Below are 16,802 nucleotides of genomic sequence, written 5' to 3' on the forward strand. Positions count from 1 at the left end.
AATAACTGCAAGCCACTCAACAGCAGGAGCGGGAAACCCAAGGGGTGGTACCAGCCATGATCAGATGCGTGCACTCATCACAGCCCGGTCTGGCTAGAGTGAAGCAGAGGCCTGGGACTGAGGGGCATGCTACAAAGCAGATTTCCCAGCCCAGAGGCTGGACACCATTGCCGGTGCAAGAGGCATCAGCTCTTATATGCCACCGAGCCCAGAAGTCCCCTTACGACCTTCGCCTCTCATCTGCCAAAGCAGCACGTGAATAAACCTGCGGTATCTCGGAAGGACCAAAGTCACGTGCTAGGACTAAATCTTCAAGTCCCCTTAATCCTCCACCAGGGAGTTAAGAGGCCAATACTAACCGTGGGTCAGCTACTCCAACTGTGTGCCTTCTCATCGAAAGGTAACGGACCAGAGCTTCAGGTGACGGCTCTTCCCCTTCATCACTGTCCAAGTTCATTGTTCCATCAGTCTGGGCAGGCAAAACGTTGGAGACGTTGAAATGCAACGTGGGGACCAAGCAAAAGGCTTCCATGCAAGCCCGGGAAGGAGCTTGCAGGGGTCATCAAGGGGAGTACCTCACCTCTACAATTTGGTTTTCAGGGTTGATGAGCTGGACTTGTGGCACGTTGATGCTCACGGTGTTGCCTGTCTGTTCGGCCTGCTCAGCAGAGAGATCAAGAATCAGAAGGCACGAGGCTAGCATCTCTTAGAACCCCTCCGCAAACACTGCCGATTACCACCAGTGCACAGACCTAACCACCTGGGAATAGGGAGGTTACCCTGGCGCCAGGGAAGATCCGTTTATTCTTATTTCTCAAGAGGTTGCCTCGTTTCCCCTCCCTCGCTTCTGCTCAGGCAGGGTCGGCATCTCTTCTGCCTCGCTTATGACCTGGCCTCTCTCAAAGCAAACATCCCTTTGCCGGGCAGCAGCACAAATTGAGGAAGCAGCACTGCACAGCAGTCCCGGGCTGCGAACTCTAGCTCCCAGCCAGGAACCCTTGCACTGCCTCCTCCTCTGTCACTAAGCTACCGCAAGACTTTGTCTGAAGGGTATTTGCTAAGCCACAGCCAGTGAACAAGCTGTTCCTAATCGCAGGATTATGGCACCCTAAACACACAGGAAGTTCTCAGAGAAGGAACGTTTTGACACTCCTGCCAGGGGAGGACACCCGCAAGTGAGCCCGAGTTTAACGGGTCAGGGACTGGCAGGCCTTCCAGGGCTGGAAGAGCACTACGCAAGCAGGATCTACCTGGATGTTAGCAGAGGTGGGGAAGGTCATGGTCCGTGGAATACTTGGAGATGCCGCAATGCGCAGATTCTTGTGTCTCTTGAGACGGTCGCAGAGCAGGCTGTAGATTGCACTGTAGTGATCATAAGCGTCGGCTCTTAATGACTGAAAGAGGAAAACGAAAAAGTGGTCAGTTCTTTTTGTCAAGCAATAAAATACGCTCTGTACTGCGCTGCGGTTGCTCGAGGAGGTAAGCAACAAACACGGCCGTTCGTTCTCCAACAGGAACAGGCAGGACACGACTGTCAGCTGCAGCGCCCTACCTGAACCGTGCGCTCCTTGTCCAGCCCCATGTCCACCATGGCCAGCAACACATCCTCATTCAGCGGCTCCAGCTGCCTCTCAGTCTTCAGGTGCTGGCACTCTGCTATCAGCTGTAAGGGCACAGGCACAGGCTTCAGTACTGACATTCCCAGAGGAACTCCCAGAGCAGGTCACAGCGCTCCAAAGAACCAACGCGCCAGCGTCCGGCTGCAAGCTGGCACGAGCTCGGAAGGCTGATGGCACACCAATTCAAAAATCTAGCGCCTCAGGCCCTCGACACCACGGGGGAAGACACAAAAATACGCATCGAAGAGGAGTGCCACGGCAGGCAAGACCGGGAGACGCAGAAAGGCAGCACACTGTACTGAGAACGAGGGTTCTCAGGCAGCCAAAGCGAACGTCACAGCACTCTGCGCCCGGAGCCCGTTTGCAGCCCGGCAGGCACTGAGCAGATCCCGCTCACGCACCAGCTCGCTTCTGCTTCTCACCCTGTCGAACTCCGCATCAGCCTCCCCAAGCTTCATCCACTTGTGTTTGCAGATCTGCTCCATGGAGAGCCGCTTGCTCGGGTCCAGGACCAGCATGTGGCGGATCAGATGCTCACATTCTGCAAGGGAAGAGAGCGGCTGGGTAACCCGCAGGGAGGGACACGACCTCTGCGGGAGGCAGCCTCGCGCTGCACGGGCAAACACTCTTTTTCCTTCCAGAGCAACGCGCTTCTCTGTGGGAAGCCATACGCAGCAAAAGCATTGCTCCTCCTCCTGCACTTCGCACCCGTTCAGTCTCCGGCGCTTCGCTGCGGACGTTTGATTTCCCCACGCTGGGGAGGGAGCCGGGCAGGCCGCCGGGCCCTGTGCTGTGTGCCGGAGCCCCTAGGTGGCACGCTGTCACCCTGGCCCTCCCCGCCTTGCCAGTGCCGGCCAGGGAACACGACTGCCTTTTGGGGGGTGAAGGGCAAAGCACCCTCTGAACGTTCCCCACTCAGGAACGGCTCACTGTGAGTGATTTCCCCGCTGTACTATGGTGTGCTGTCACCGGGGGGGACTGCTGAGGCCTCCCCCGATTGGGGTGGAAGCTAAGCTTGCTTTAAAAGCACCACATGTTTTACCAAGTGTTTTCTGCATGAAGAGAACCTCTTCCCCAAGTAAGGTGGCAGGCAAAAGGAAGCTTTCGCAGCTGGGAAACTCCACAAGCAGCCCATGCAAAACTGTTCCTTAATCTGAGAGCAGGCAACCGAGAACATACGTATGACTCGGCCTGAAGCAAAGTTAGTTTTATCTGAGAATTCGTCACACTTTTAAAAAGCCACATTTATTACTGAAGCATTCAGAAGCAGTTTTGCAGGAACAGGACACAGATGCTCATCTCTGATGGGGCTATCGCCAGCAATTCATGTGCCGTAACGCTGATAAATGCTTCTTGTCTAAAACAGCTATAGCGAAAGCCTCTATATTCCTAAATCACTATTCCACTTTCAGCTTTCACATCTCCCAAAACTTAGAAAGAGCATGCCTTTGCTAACATTTTGCCACAGTTTGCATAGTTATATACGTGAAAGCTGAGATTTGAAATAAGAGTATTCCGGTTTCTAAACTCGAGATGCAGAACTCGGTTTAGTTTGCATTACAAACCACCGCCCAGCGGATAAGCTTCCAGGCACACCGCTTCGCTGGCATACAAATCAGCTGGTATGCTACACTTTAAGTGCTCCAAAGACTCTGTGAGCAGAGGCGCGACCAGCGTCGGCTCGGCGCTGCAGGCACACCGCGGTGCGCGCGTCCCTTACCTGTGGACATGAAAAACGGAATGCGAAACTTCCCGCTGAGCACCCTCGCCCGCAGGTTCTGCAGCGTGCTCCCGTCGAAGGGCAGAGCGCCGCAGACCAGCACGTACAGCACCACGCCGAGACTCTGCGTCCAAAACAAAGGTCGCGTCAGCAACGTTAGAGGGAGAGATCGGGAGGCTGCAGTTAATGGTGGTCAATGTCATTTAAATAGGATAAAATAATGATAAAGAAAAAGCAAATCCCATTGGAAAGGACCTTGTTGATGTTTCAGTCCCAGGCCGGCCTAATTCCTCCATCAAACTTCGAGCCTAATTTTTCAGGCTTTCTTACAAGCCTCAGAAGCCACCGGTTAAAGAAGCCTACGTCCTGGCCGAGGCAGCCCCATGCCACCGCAGCAGGAAGCTCCGGGCGACCTGCACGCCCGGGGCAAACACGGCCTCAGCCGACCGACCGCCGCTATGACGGCGCGGCCATTTCAAACCCAGCCATGCCACCCTTCCCTCCGACTCATCTGCCAGGCTAGCAGAGCTCGGAGAGCCCCGCGAGGAGCAGGGCCACGGCAGCGGGCCACGCGGCCGGTGTCGAATGGCAGGGCTGCGGGGCGAAGCAGGCTTTGCGTTGCACAGCTAGTGCCCCGGAAGAGACGCGCCCAAGCCTCTGCGCTGGAGTGCTCTCTGCCAAAGCCTCGCGGGGCAAAACTCGAAGTTGCCTCTCAGCTCTGCCAGGTCAAGCCCTGCCACAATAAGCACTCGGCCATTCAACAGCAACGAAGCGAAACGTATTTTTGGGAAACTAAATTAAAATGCCTTTCTGGGCAACTGATATTTTTGGCAGCATGCCTCCCGATGAAGACGACCTGCGACATAGTAACCAGAATAAAATTCTAAAAGCATTTCTTTGAAAACCATTTTTTGCCATAATGGGCTTTTCTCCGAGACACGTACTAAGTGTTCGGGAAGCAAAGCCAACCAAACAGAGTGAAAGTGAGATCAAAGCACAGGGAGGAAGAGGTTCATCGCATACCCAAATGTCAACCTTTGGCCCATCGTATTCCTTTCCTTCAAAGAGCTCTGGAGCAGCATAGGGAGGACTCCCACACCAGGTTTTAAGCAGCTGACCAGGTGTGAAGATGTTACTGAACCCAAAATCTGAAAGAACAAAGAGACCGGATTAGAGGACCACGATCTGCTCCAACTGTCTTAAACAACTGGCATTTAAGTCATTTGCTGAGTCCCGCGAAGTCACGCACGCTCCCGTAACGGGCAATGGGTAACTGATACGCAGACATCAGGACCGAGGGGGCAAGAGAGGCAAGGGCAGCAAGAGCGACGCTGAAATCAGCGCTGGACAGTGTGCCACTACTCTCCGTACCGGGCCAAAAGGCCGAGTACTACCAGCGCCACATCCGCTTCATACAGCGCAAAACACATCCCATTTAAACAACCTGCCGCAAAATACCAAGACTTCGGCCTGCTTCGCAGGCTACAGCCGTACTGCTTTTGCTTAGCAGAGCAGAGTTTCTTTCCACAAGCTTGCTCTTCACTTTTCAGTTGCGTGATTTCCACGCTGGAGTCAACACACCAGCAAACAGATCACCTAGGGCTGCTTGCAAGTCAGGTGGAGGGTTTGGAGCGGGGCTTCCGCCCTATATTCAAGAAACCCCACATAAGTCTTGTGTGTTAATTTCCAACCTTTGGCTTCCCCAATGTCAAGTTTCAGAACCTCATTAGGGCCAGAGCAGCCAAAAAGAATGGGAAATAGTGATTTTCCAGAAAGCACTACATGAGCTGGAAACTTCAGTTATGGTGGGCAGCTCTACAAACCAAGTCAAATCCTTCCAAGAGCAAATAATAAATCCCGAGAGAGAAATTAAAAGAAAGGTCTCAACCTTGTGGGCAGTCAACCATCAGCTTATGTGGGCGCTAATGGCATTCTCTGCTAATTAACCTGCCACCCCTGGCGCACAGCTGGGACTTGCATTGGCAAGAGAGTGAAGAAAGCAAAGTCTGGATTCAAGAAAAGTGAGCTTTTTCTCATAAAAAGAAGGAATCCTCATTAACAATGTCTTTCCTTTTCACCTCAACTGAAAAGAAGCAAATACACGGTCACAGCGAGGCGGCTCCACGTCCCGCGAACCGGGTGTCCTTAGAAGCCAGCTCCGTCAGAAGGAGCCATGCCGAAGGTCATCTGCAGACCGCTTTGCCTGTGTTTCTGCTGGAAGCGTGCTAGCAGGAGGCCGGGCGACAGTGACGCACACGGACGGGGACCCGTAGCAACACGGACGTTTTGCACGGCCTTTGCGCCGGCAGCAGAACCTCACAGCAGGCTTGTGCAGGAAATGCTGGGGAAAACAGGGAGGGCCAGAAATACTCAGCCTGCAAATTCTAACTGATTAAATCAAAAGACATCATGGCAAAAATACATAGTACAGTGAGGCCGGTGAGGGGCAGCGCCTCTGCACAGGGGGCACAGAAAAGCCCACCGGTGCTCCGCAGACAACGCGCCGGCTGGCGAGACCATGCTTCTGCTTGCAATCGCCGCTTTCCTTACAGGATTTTCCATGACCTCATTTCAGGTGACTCTCCTCCCCTCCTTCCAAGAGCTTCTGCAGACTCCGCAGACCACCTAGCACAGCTCAGCCCAGCAGGCGCAGTCGGCACAGCTCCTGCTAGCTCGACCCCAGCAGGGTGCGGCCAGCTTTCCTTCTTCCCATCCCTTCACGGGGGGGCAAAATTCTCCAGGCGGAGACGGTTTACGCTTGTGAAGAATACCTAGCGCGGCGTGTTCCTGCAGAAAGACCTGGAGTACAGGCAACGCTGCTCAAGCCCTACCTCAAAACAGAGCAGAGAGATGGTAAATGTTCTTTAAAAGCCTCACAGTATCAAAACAAGGCAGTTAAACACCCTTTGGGTTTTCACTGTTGGAAACGAAGTCATCTAAACTTCCAAAACATGAGAGCCGTCAGCCTTTGGGGGACTATTCTAGGGAAACGGTACACAGCTGCACAATCGTCTTTTCCACCTCTGCAAGCTTTTGAGCTGTTCCGCCTCGCGTTTAAAGTAGGGTGTGTAACAAGTGCCTGAATTACAGCTACCAGGGCAAGCAATAAAGACTACAGCCTAAGCGTATTTCCATCTCCTAATAACAAAGCATTTGTAGTCAAGTTTAGACGTCAACTCTTTCTGACTGTGCAAGAGCACGCTGCAATTTTACTACTTTGCATATTTTGAGCAAATTTATTCTGGTTTAGTTACTTTTATTTATCCTTGTATGTGCTTGAGTGGGCTTTGCAGCACTTTGGGAACCAAGTGTACTTTCCCAGCAGTGAATATCTCCCCGTGCAGCCCAGCACCAGCTCCAGCTCCGCACAGGACGGAGGAACGAGGAGCTCCCCGGCTGCTGCACTGGCCCGCTAACCGCATCACGCCGCTAAGAGCCCCGCTCGGCAGCGGCATGGCAAGCGAGCGGCGGCGCGTTCCGCAGCGGGAGCGGAGCGAGCTGTGCCACGCCAGCTGGCGGCTGCCGCCAAACAGACACGCAACAGCTGCCTCCTGCAACCTTCCCTGCTTCGCTAGATCTGCGGGAGATTGGCTGTCTTTGAAACTTTACCCCTCTTCCACATGGGGTTGAAATTAGCCCACGTGTTCACAGGCCTTTTTGACAGCGGAGAGGTGGTGGGCAGAGCGCGCGACCCCGCGGAGCCTCTCCTTGGAGAGCCGGGCTTAGGAGGGCAGAGGCGCCACAAGCGTGTCGGTGTTCAGCCAGCAGGTCCTGGAGCTCCTGCAGTCACCCCATGGCTGCCCCGGATTTCAGGATGAAAACCTCTCCCTGTGGAGAGCTGCTGCTCTACCCGGCACTTTCCGGGCTCCGGGTGAGTCACACTGCTCATCTCTGCGGGGAGCTGGAGCCAGACGGCTCCGTCTTACACGAAGGACTGCTCAGAGGCTGGAAACAGCTTCCAGAACCCACCTGTGCTGCACGAACGGAGGCCAAGGCTGGTGAAATCAGCAGGCTTTTTAACAGCCCCCAGAAAAGTAAAAGGGGGGGTGGTGGTGGTTTGAAAACCCCAAAGCAACAAACACCACCACAAAAACAAAACCAACAACAAGGAAAACCCCCAAACCACGAACCTACAACTTCAACTGTCTTAAAAACTACAAGTCACCCTCATCCAAGGATCTGTATAAAGCCAAAGCCCCAGGGAGCAACCAGGGCTCGTTCCACAAGCAGATGCAGAGGGAAAAGGGCGTTTTTAAAGAGCAAGACAAAAGTCACAATGACGTGATATACGGAAAATATTTAAAAGAAACATCTCTGTGCTACAAAAAGCGGGCCCAGTCCCTCGCGCTGGCTCAGAGCAGAGCTTTGGGAGCTGGTTTGAGTATCTGCACGACAGGGACTTTTACCCTCAGAAGGCGAAAGAGCAAGCACACTCCTGCAAGCGAACGTAAAGCAACGCACAGATCAGATTCCTCTCTGAAACTGTACCCAAGGAAGGCCTGGGTATTTAGCAATAATCTCAGCTCCTGGCTGAACTCTCTGACTGGGAGCACAAGCGCACATAGTGCCAGAAGCTACTGACTCAGACTCTGAGAAGGTACACTGGAGAAAAAGCATCCATGGGAAAAATGAGAGCGAGGGTAACAGTGTTTGTATCTTACTGTTTATGGAAAAATAGTATAGTTGCAATCAAAGAAAACCCAACCCCGACCCCAGAAAGCACGCTGGTAGCCACCATCGAGTGAGAACGGCAGCATTAACCCGCTTCGGGACTGCTGCGCTACCTTGCCAGGCGTCGGTTACTTAACCGACGCCGAGTGAGGGATGCAAAGCTGCAAATGGAGGGCAGCAGCCGCGTGCTAGAAAGCCCGCACCGGTGAGAGTCTGCGCAGCTCCAAAAGCTGCGGTAATTCTGCACGCTGCTGCAGGCTGCGCGGACGGGTAGCAGAAGCGGCATCAAGCTGACGTCCCAGTCTCAGCTCTGGGAGTCTGAGATGACACGCCAGCTCACTGCATCCTTCTGCTACTTGGCAGATAAAGAGGGACCAGACCTAGGAAGGGGAGCCTTTAGAAGGCACTCGAGATACATCTCTAGCTTCCATGAGCTGAACATCTAATGCGTTACCAAAGAGGTTTGAGTTAGACATGGTTGACGGGTTTGGCAGCAAAGGTTTAGCAGCGAAGGTTTAGCTGATCTTCCACCCTGTGTAACAGGGCTTTGTGCATTTCTGTAGTCTCTATTCTGGGAGGTCTGGTGTGAAAGAGATCCGCCGCTATCGCTTCTTTTTCTGCTTTTGAAACCACGGAAGAACCGGTGTCAAGTTTTAATTGATGAGTTATAGGGACAAAACTTAACACTTGGAAAATCCTATACCATAAATCAGCTTTTCCAGGCTACTCTTCAAATCACAACTACACCTTCCTGCCAAGTAAAACACTGCCACCACCAGGGTGGGAACTATCTGCTAGCGTCCATTCTGGGAGCAGAGATTTGGAAGGAAAATAGTTTCCAACTGCCTCAGATAAAAAAAAAAGTTTCCACAATTTTCAGGCATTCACAGAGCTTGTCAGCATGCTCATGTGGACCTTTCTTTAGGAAATCCAGCCATAGTCCAGCTTCTGCCTGGGTTAGTTTTTACCTTTCTTTTTATTTGCTAGGCACCCTAGCACAAGGGCGTACAGCGCAAGGCAGCACAGAGTCACCCAAGCCACAGGAAACGCTACGAACCCCTCATACTTCATCAGCCACGTGTCTCCTACTCATCTGCTGCTCCCAGAACAGCAAAGAGCAGGTTATCATCCTCGTGCCGAGGAGGACACGGCTCCTACTATTAAGCGTCCAAAGAGAGTTTCATGAAATCCTTCACTCCTTTCTATTCCTTCCCCATTCCCTCCTCACAAAGAGAGGATGAGAAAAACCTAATAAAGTACTCATCATTTGAGCACAAATCAAATATTAAACTCTAATCTAACCCCTACGGATGGTACATAAGAGAACAGTAGCACGACGACCAACTGTCTTCCTCTCTCCAAGACGGTATCCAGCTAGGAGAATATTCCCCAAGTCCCAGTATCAAAACGCTCACAGACTGAAAAGTTTTGTAGCCCTGAGAGCTTTTTTTTTTTTTTTTAAAAAATAATCAAGTTACAAACCCTGGTAAAAGCCGCCAAGCTCTCCAAGGCAGTCTGTTAAGAGAGGGGGCAAAGTGCTTTCCAAAAATGCTCTGCTATGCATTAGGCTCTAGTAGAATTAAACGGTAAGTATGAGCTCTTCCAATTCAAAAGCCCCTGCAATGAGATGACCAGGGTGGCATTAAATCCTCTTGTTTCAATCGGTTGCTACATAATCCCACAAAGCTAAATAAAGTCGCGTCTAGTCAGTGCATCACAGAGCTCAGCAGCCAAGGCTCAATCTCACGTACAAGAGGATCACGGACACGCGGGCCCGTGTTAGGTCACTCTGGGAAGTGCCCATGGTGCAAGCTCTCTGGAAGGGCAGCTGTTAGCAGAAAACCCCACCGCTCAGCAAAACGCTGGGGACAGACCGGTAAGGGCCTCTTCGTTTAGTCACTCCAGCTTCTCACCCTGCAACGAATGAAATACCCGAAGCGCTGCGGTTAATTCTCGTGCGCTGCCCGACGGCATAGTGAAGTGATTCCAAGAGCGCTGCTTCCCCTTCGCTGCTCGACCGTAAACGTTGTCACCCCCACTTTCCATTCTTTCTCTCTCACCTAGTCTGACCCGCTTCAGAGAAGTCCTCAGCCAGCAGCAGGACTCGAAACAAGGTCAATTTTTCATTATGAGTCTCGCCCAGCATCCAGCGTGCTGGAACACTGCGGTATCTGTAGCGCATATCTGCCTAGGAAGCCAAAGCAGCTTTTTTCCACTCCCCCTGCTTCTTTTATTTTGCACTACTTGAAGGGAGATATAAATCTCCTGGCTACAACCTGGCAGTTTCAGCTCTGGGCAGCGGGCCACACAGAAATCCAAAGCTTCCTTTAGCCGCGCTGTGCTTCCTTCTTTCTGAATACCTGGAAGCAGCCAATGCCGACATTTATTAACTTCTGAAAGCAGCTGCCTTCCTCCCACACTGCTAGTCTTAGCTCACCTGCTATTTTGATGTTAAGGTTAGCATCCAGAAGTAGGTTTTCTGCCTTCAGATCTCTGTGGACTATATTACGGCAGTGACAAAAGTTGACAGCAGCCACTATTTGCTTGAACTTTCTCCGGGCTTCCTTCTCGGCCATACGTCCGTGGGCCACCAAGTGATCTGCAAGGGGCGAAGAGAAGAACAAAGTGGTTATTCGCAGAGGGAGCTTAACCCAGGCAGGGGCTTCCCGCGCGCTCGCGGCGGGCGGCTCAGGGGACGGCGCAGGCACCGGCGTGCCTCCCGGGTTCCGACACCAGACGGGGTCACCGCTGAAGCTGCCCGAAAGGGACCGTGGCACACCGCTGCCACGCCAGCCCGCGGCGGGGCTGTCTCCGAGCGGAAGGCTTTAAAATGAGAAACCTTCCTCCATTCAGAGGACGGCTGGCAGGGCTGGCTGGAAAACCAGGCCTGTTCTGTGATAAGTGTAGAGGTTTTAAAATCTTTTCCTACCTGAAAATAAAAGTAAAGCTTTTCCAACCTTTTCCTTCAGTCAAACACCAAGCCTTGTACCACGTTACCTCAACAGCAAGGGGGGTGGGCTCCTGGCCGCATGCCATCCCTCCTTCCCTCTGGTTTTTCACAGGAAATTTGTCTTTGGCCTAACAAGCCTCACCAAAGAGAACTCTTGCCAAAACCAGGGACGTCCCGGCTAGCTACAGAGACGGCCAGCTCCTCAACCTCAGCTTACTTCAGCTTTCTAAAGCTGAAGCTAGCCAGCTAAAAACCTATCAGCTGCAGAAAGTATTTCGCATCATCCCTCTTCGAGAGGGAAAGCTACTCGCCACCCGATCGGAGCGAAACCCCGCCGTGCTCCACAGTTTACGCCAGCTCCGCTCCAGCAGCCCGTACATGTGCCTCGGACCCACGCTCTCCTTGCTTCTGGTGCACGCAGGGCACTCTGCAAGGTACGCCTTGGCTGAGAGCCAGTCTAAATACTCCTGAAGCACGCACGCTCCCCTCGCAAATGCTGCCACTCTGTGCAGGAGCACAGCTTCAGGAGCGGTTTTACTTCTGCAATGCAAGAGAAGAAAGTCATCGCACACGCTTCGAAACACGTGCGGGGGTTCCCGACGCTCCCAAGCGGTCTCCGGGTACTTGCTACTGTTTTGGTGCAAACACATACTTGCCGTATTCAACAGTGCATTTCGTGACAAAAACAGAGCTTGCCCCTACTACGGAAATCTGAGTACTCTAAAATGTGTTGCTGAAAATCCGTACTCTCACTCCAAGGTAGCATTTGTTGCCAGCTAGGCTTTCCTTGGAAGCTAGCATTGCACACATGGACAGGAAAAGGCTCTCCGAGAGATCGCAAAGGCGGGCATACAGCAGCAGCCCAACGTAAACCAATCCACTCCAACCCTGAAAGCTCCAGGCTTCGCGCAGCCGCTCATCACGCTATCCTGCGAGCGGGGATGGACAGGCCCGAGACAGGCAGTAGAAACGGCAGGGAAAGGAGGAGAAAAAGCCGCCCCCTCCCTAAAGCATCAGCAGGACAGGCAGCCGAACTCTGCCAGGAAAGGCGCGGACGTCAAAGTAAGCGGCAGTTGAATTAAGAAGTGCAATTATTACCCTTTCCTAATATCTCTCTGCCCTAGAAGCAAATCTAGCTCAAGCTAATGTAGCACGGCAGGAGACACGGCAGGACCAGCAGTTTGCCAGATTACGGAGTTGAGGACAGTGCTACAAAAAACCCCGGAAGAAACCCGAGAAGTGTCCTGGAGAGCCCCCAGGAACCACACGCGGGAGCGGGCGCCTTCCAGGGTTTTCCCAGCGCGAGGGAAAGGCTTCGCAGGGGTTTGCACAAGCCCTCTCCCCTCCGGTGTGGGCCACCGAGCAGAGTAGCAGAGGCCAGACCCCGGGGGCTCATTATCTCCTTGCCCATTTCAAGAGGCCACTACTTCTCAGCTGGGCCGCTGAGTCGACCTCAAAAGACTTCTGGCCAAAAGCAGGCCGAAGCGGTTCATTTCGCTCCATGAGCGCCATTAAACTGGAGAGCTTGACAGAGATATCTGTTCTTGAAAATAATACAAATAAATCACTTCGGAAGGTTTCTCATCAGGCGGTTGTTTTTTTTCCCAGTCACCCATTAATTAAAATACCTGCGACATAATTGACTCATAGTAAATACTAATTACCAAGATCCATCAAAGCAGGTCTGCTGGCTTCTGACTGCACAGCATCCTACTTCTCTACATGTTGTGCAACACAGGGGAGGCGTTTTTCAGAGAACTTGTCAATTAAGTTGTATTCATCACGTAAACCTACTCCATAAGCAAACGTGCACCGGGACTGGGGAAGGAAATCCATCGCCGGTGCCGTTATGACCCTCCGGTCACTGGCTAGGAAAAGCAAAATGCACTATCTCAAATAGCTCCGTTGTGTTTCATGAAGTCATTTGCACGGTCATAAGCCTTTTTACTCTACAGAACCGGGACACTGATGAGCAGAGTTAAACAAGGGCCTGCTCCAATTTAAGCGTTACCACTGATCAGCAAACAGTAGCTCAGCTTCTAAACGAGTCAAGGTCATTCACACCCTTTGCTCCGCTGGAATCTGGGGGCACAGCCTGCTGATACCGCAAGCGCTGTTAAAACAAAGCGCAGGGCTCCAATCTCTCCGTGTTTTGAAAATGCTTCAGGGATTCTCCAGCAGGCAAGAAATCAAACCCAGCTACTGCAGCAGCGCTTCCACAAGGCTCTCCGAAGCGCATCTGTGCCCAAACCAGATTCGCCCGTCCCCCCGCGCAGACGGTGACACGTGCCGCTCTGTCCCATGCCCTTCGCAGAGCCTTGCTCTCAGGGCTGCTGCCCCGCCAGACGCCCGCGCACGCAGAGAGCGCTGCCGCCCCTTTTATTAGCCAGCCCTGCTTAGGCTGTGGAAAAAATCTTTTTAGGTTAGGCGTGAAATTTCACTTTTCATGAAGAAAAGCGGGTGGAGGCCGGTCCCCAATCTCTGCACGTAGGCGCAGCACTTGGAGACCGCTGACATTTCTGCACGAGCTCCAGAGGAAGGACAGAAACAATGAAGCTACAGAATACTTCACATACCACCAAGGGCAACTGTACGCCAAAATTAACCATTGCAAGTTTAGTCTACATGAACCTCTCGTGCAACGGAGGTTGCAGAGATGACCTGAATGTTCAGCTGGGAGCCAGCACACTGATCGCACCAAGCCCAGAAGTGCAGGCGCCGCGGGGTCATGCACACGACCGGGCGCTCTTCGGGCGCTGAAGAGGCGTAACCCTGTTGCTCCTTTGAGCGTCTTCCAGAGAGGAAGGAATGCACGACTTCATTTCACAACGCTTAAAACCATCAGTTGCTGTTCTCGGTGCTTGAACGAAGGGCCTGACGCTGCTCTCTGCATTAAAAAGCGGTGAAATCCAAACTGAAGAAAGAACATCATCTGGTTAAGAGACAGGACCGATAGACAAGCTTCCGCTTTTCGCCTCCAGACAGGCTCCTCGCGCTTTCAAGTTGCTTTCCGCCCGGAAAGCAAACGCTGCTTAAGCTTCACATCTCCTCCGCATGGTGGATTAAGTTCAATTTCCAGCGTATTTGGTGACTTTGTGATTCAGAAGCGGCCTGACCTTCTAGAGACCGGTACCGTGCTGTTTAACAGGCCTGTCCAGCTCACACTCAGAAAGCTTCGGACGAGCAGGAGGAGGTGGAGAGAGGGGGCAGAGGCAGCAGGCATGCCAGCCACGCTATCCGGACGGTAATTTTGTCAAGTTTTCTGAGAAGTTTCGTGAACCGGCCGAGTACCCGTGTTCTCGTCAATGAGGGCTGCAGGTTATTTACAGTATTCACAGCAAACAGCTGAAACCAAAGCAGGCTTTTAGACTATTCTCTTTGACCTCCGAAAAGGACACTCGGGGGACCTGGAACAAAGAGCACCCTATGTTTAAGGGGAGACGTTCATTTGTTCTTAACGCCAAACCAGCAGCCCGACCACACGCAAACCATGCATAGGGACAAAAATAACAATTTACATTTTGCTGCTTAAGCCCACAGCAAAAGCGAGCCTTCTCCCTGATCCCGGTGCACCATTACGCAAACAAAGGGAATTATCAAAACGTTTCCAGTAACAGATGAATCAAAGACACTTACGGGCCAGCTTGGCCACCGAAGGAGCTATGAGCCCTTTTACTGGAAATTCAGATAAATAGGTTGTAAAGTTCTCCGAGGTGCTAACCCAGGAGAGCCTGCAGAGCTCACGCAACAGGGCATGAGAAAAGCAAGCATCCAACACCGACTGACAGACTTAAACTGGGGCCGCTGAGAGAAGCTACTATTCTTCCAGCTAAAAATCCACCCTGTATTACTGCCTGTGTAATATTTGCAGTCGCACGGGACAGTTTAAACCTCTGGAAGTCTTTTTAAAGCATCAAGGGAAACAACTGAGATTTACTTCTGACAAAAGCTTGCTGTTCACAGGAGGGCGACGCTGTGTTTCACATCATACAAGGCACTCAGCCTCTCACCGAGCGCTTAGCGCCCAGGACACCACGGGCGGCAGCCCCCGCTCCCCTTCTGCAGCTCAGCTACAGCTACGCTTCCACGTTAAAACCTAGGTCGTGCAGAGGTTGAGACAACCAGGAGAAAGAGATGAAAGACTCAGTGCAGGCACGTTTAACGCAGAGGATTCCCCAGGGCCCACGACAGCCGCCGTGACAGCGACTGCGCTGCCCACACGCGCCCGCCCCAGCGACTCCTAACGAGCCCACCGGGAAAGGGACGGGCACTGCGTTGAAGCAACACGCAGGCGAAGTTTTACCCTCGGTTACAGGTAAGCCCCAGCCTCCACCCGCTGCACGGAAGAGCCAGTGTGGGTGCGAAGCCAGCCTGCGCCAAGATACTTTCCCCCAACAGCACGAGGACGTGAGATTCTTCAGTACTGGAGATGCTAACGACTGCAAAGGAGCCTTTCCAAAATGGGTTGCCGTTTCCTTCCCGTAAATTGCTTCCGCTGTTAGAACAAAGTCCTAATGGCTCCTCAGGAAACTCTGATTACAAAAAGCTGAGACTTCAGTTTCCCCCGCTCTGCCCGAACGCTGAGGGCGCGCGGGGCCTCGCACGGCGCCTGAAAGTGCTCCCAACAGGCTAGCGGGGCACAGCCTCCTGGCTTCGGCGGGGAAGAGCGTCAGGGCCGTTAGAGCCGGCTGCTCCCAGCTGCCAACGAGGCTCGAACGCTGGGCACTGTAATGGCAATTAGCCATGCTAACGAGCCGCACTTACTACAGCATGAAGTATTTCAGAGAGCGATTAGATTTTCACTTCGACTCATGTAGAAGGCTATTTTTGTAACCAAGAGAATTCATTCCAAGTTAGTATACGAGCTTGCACATAGTTCTGGATTTAAAAAAGGATGAGCCCATCTCTGCCAAATTCAGCACAAGAGGGAGAAAAAGTGAAAAGTGATTTATACTTTTCTGCGGAGATCCACGCACGAGCGAGCTCCAATAGGCGTTCGAGTGATTTTGCTGCAATTATGGCTTGCTGCACAAGGCGGGATGAATTTCACAAGCCCCCAGAACGCTCGGGTGTCTAGCATCAGGAGTCACGTCTAAGGAGACGAGTGGAAGGCTCGGCTGGACGAAGTCAGGTTTCTCGCCCGGCGATCCACACTCTCCAAACTTGCCACTTCCTTGAGCTGTCACCTTCTCAGAGAAGGAACCCGAAGGACACGCACAGTGTTGAGAAGGAGGCGTGACGACCATCCACATAGGTACTGAGGAACTAGTATGAGACTACATTCACTGGAAACCAGCGTTTTTCAGCTCAAGTTGTCGTCTTTTCCTTAATTTGGGGCTTCTCTTGCTTCGCTAAGAGCTTCGTCTTTTATTACAACCCAGCCTCAGTTCCAGCAGAGCGAGATGCTCTGACACCAAAAGCGAACCCACTGCAATGACTTATCAGGACAAAAAGGAGAGCATTTCCATGTAGCTGACAGGCCGTATGTGACCGTCCTCACAAGGACATTGCCTGGAAGCAGATGTAAGCCACCTCGCTTCAAGCACGAAGAATTTTCCCCCTCTTTGGAGGCTCACGCTGGCTAAGCTAGCGAAGACCGACCTTGCAAAATTCTGACTCTGTCACCTGGCACAAAATTCCAGCGTGTAAGTAAATCTCTATTTCTACAAGTTCCTCATCGGCCACGGCAATAAAACAAATTAATACATCGGTCCACAGTTCTTGCAATTCTGCGGCACAGATACTTTTTTTTCCTTTAAAGAACAGCTTCTGTGGTCAGGAAAGCTCCGCCAAAACCTTGTTAGCAGACGGCGGAGGGTCAAGTGGATGTAACTAATACAAG

General features: G+C 52.4%; 1 protein-coding gene across 2 annotated transcripts in view; it reads right to left on the reverse strand.

Annotated features, from left to right (window-relative positions):
* SIK3 (SIK family kinase 3) overlaps positions 1–16,802 on the reverse strand; it is an 89,464-nt gene that overhangs the window by 20,771 nt on the left and 51,891 nt on the right. For both annotated transcript variants that reach the window (XM_075116503.1, XM_075116502.1), the window contains exons 4-11: positions 10,448–10,609; positions 4,363–4,487; positions 3,340–3,463; positions 2,042–2,160; positions 1,553–1,663; positions 1,251–1,394; positions 581–658; positions 360–469 (exon numbers count right to left, since the gene is read on the reverse strand). In XM_075116503.1, coding sequence (XP_074972604.1) covers positions 360–469; positions 581–658; positions 1,251–1,394; positions 1,553–1,663; positions 2,042–2,160; positions 3,340–3,463; positions 4,363–4,487; positions 10,448–10,609 — 973 coding nt within the window. The remainder of the gene's footprint in view (positions 1–359; positions 470–580; positions 659–1,250; positions 1,395–1,552; positions 1,664–2,041; positions 2,161–3,339; positions 3,464–4,362; positions 4,488–10,447; positions 10,610–16,802) is intronic.

Source organism: Phalacrocorax aristotelis, chromosome 22 (genome assembly GCF_949628215.1).
Source record: "Phalacrocorax aristotelis chromosome 22, bGulAri2.1, whole genome shotgun sequence".
Taxonomy (NCBI): domain Eukaryota; kingdom Metazoa; phylum Chordata; class Aves; order Suliformes; family Phalacrocoracidae; genus Phalacrocorax; species Phalacrocorax aristotelis.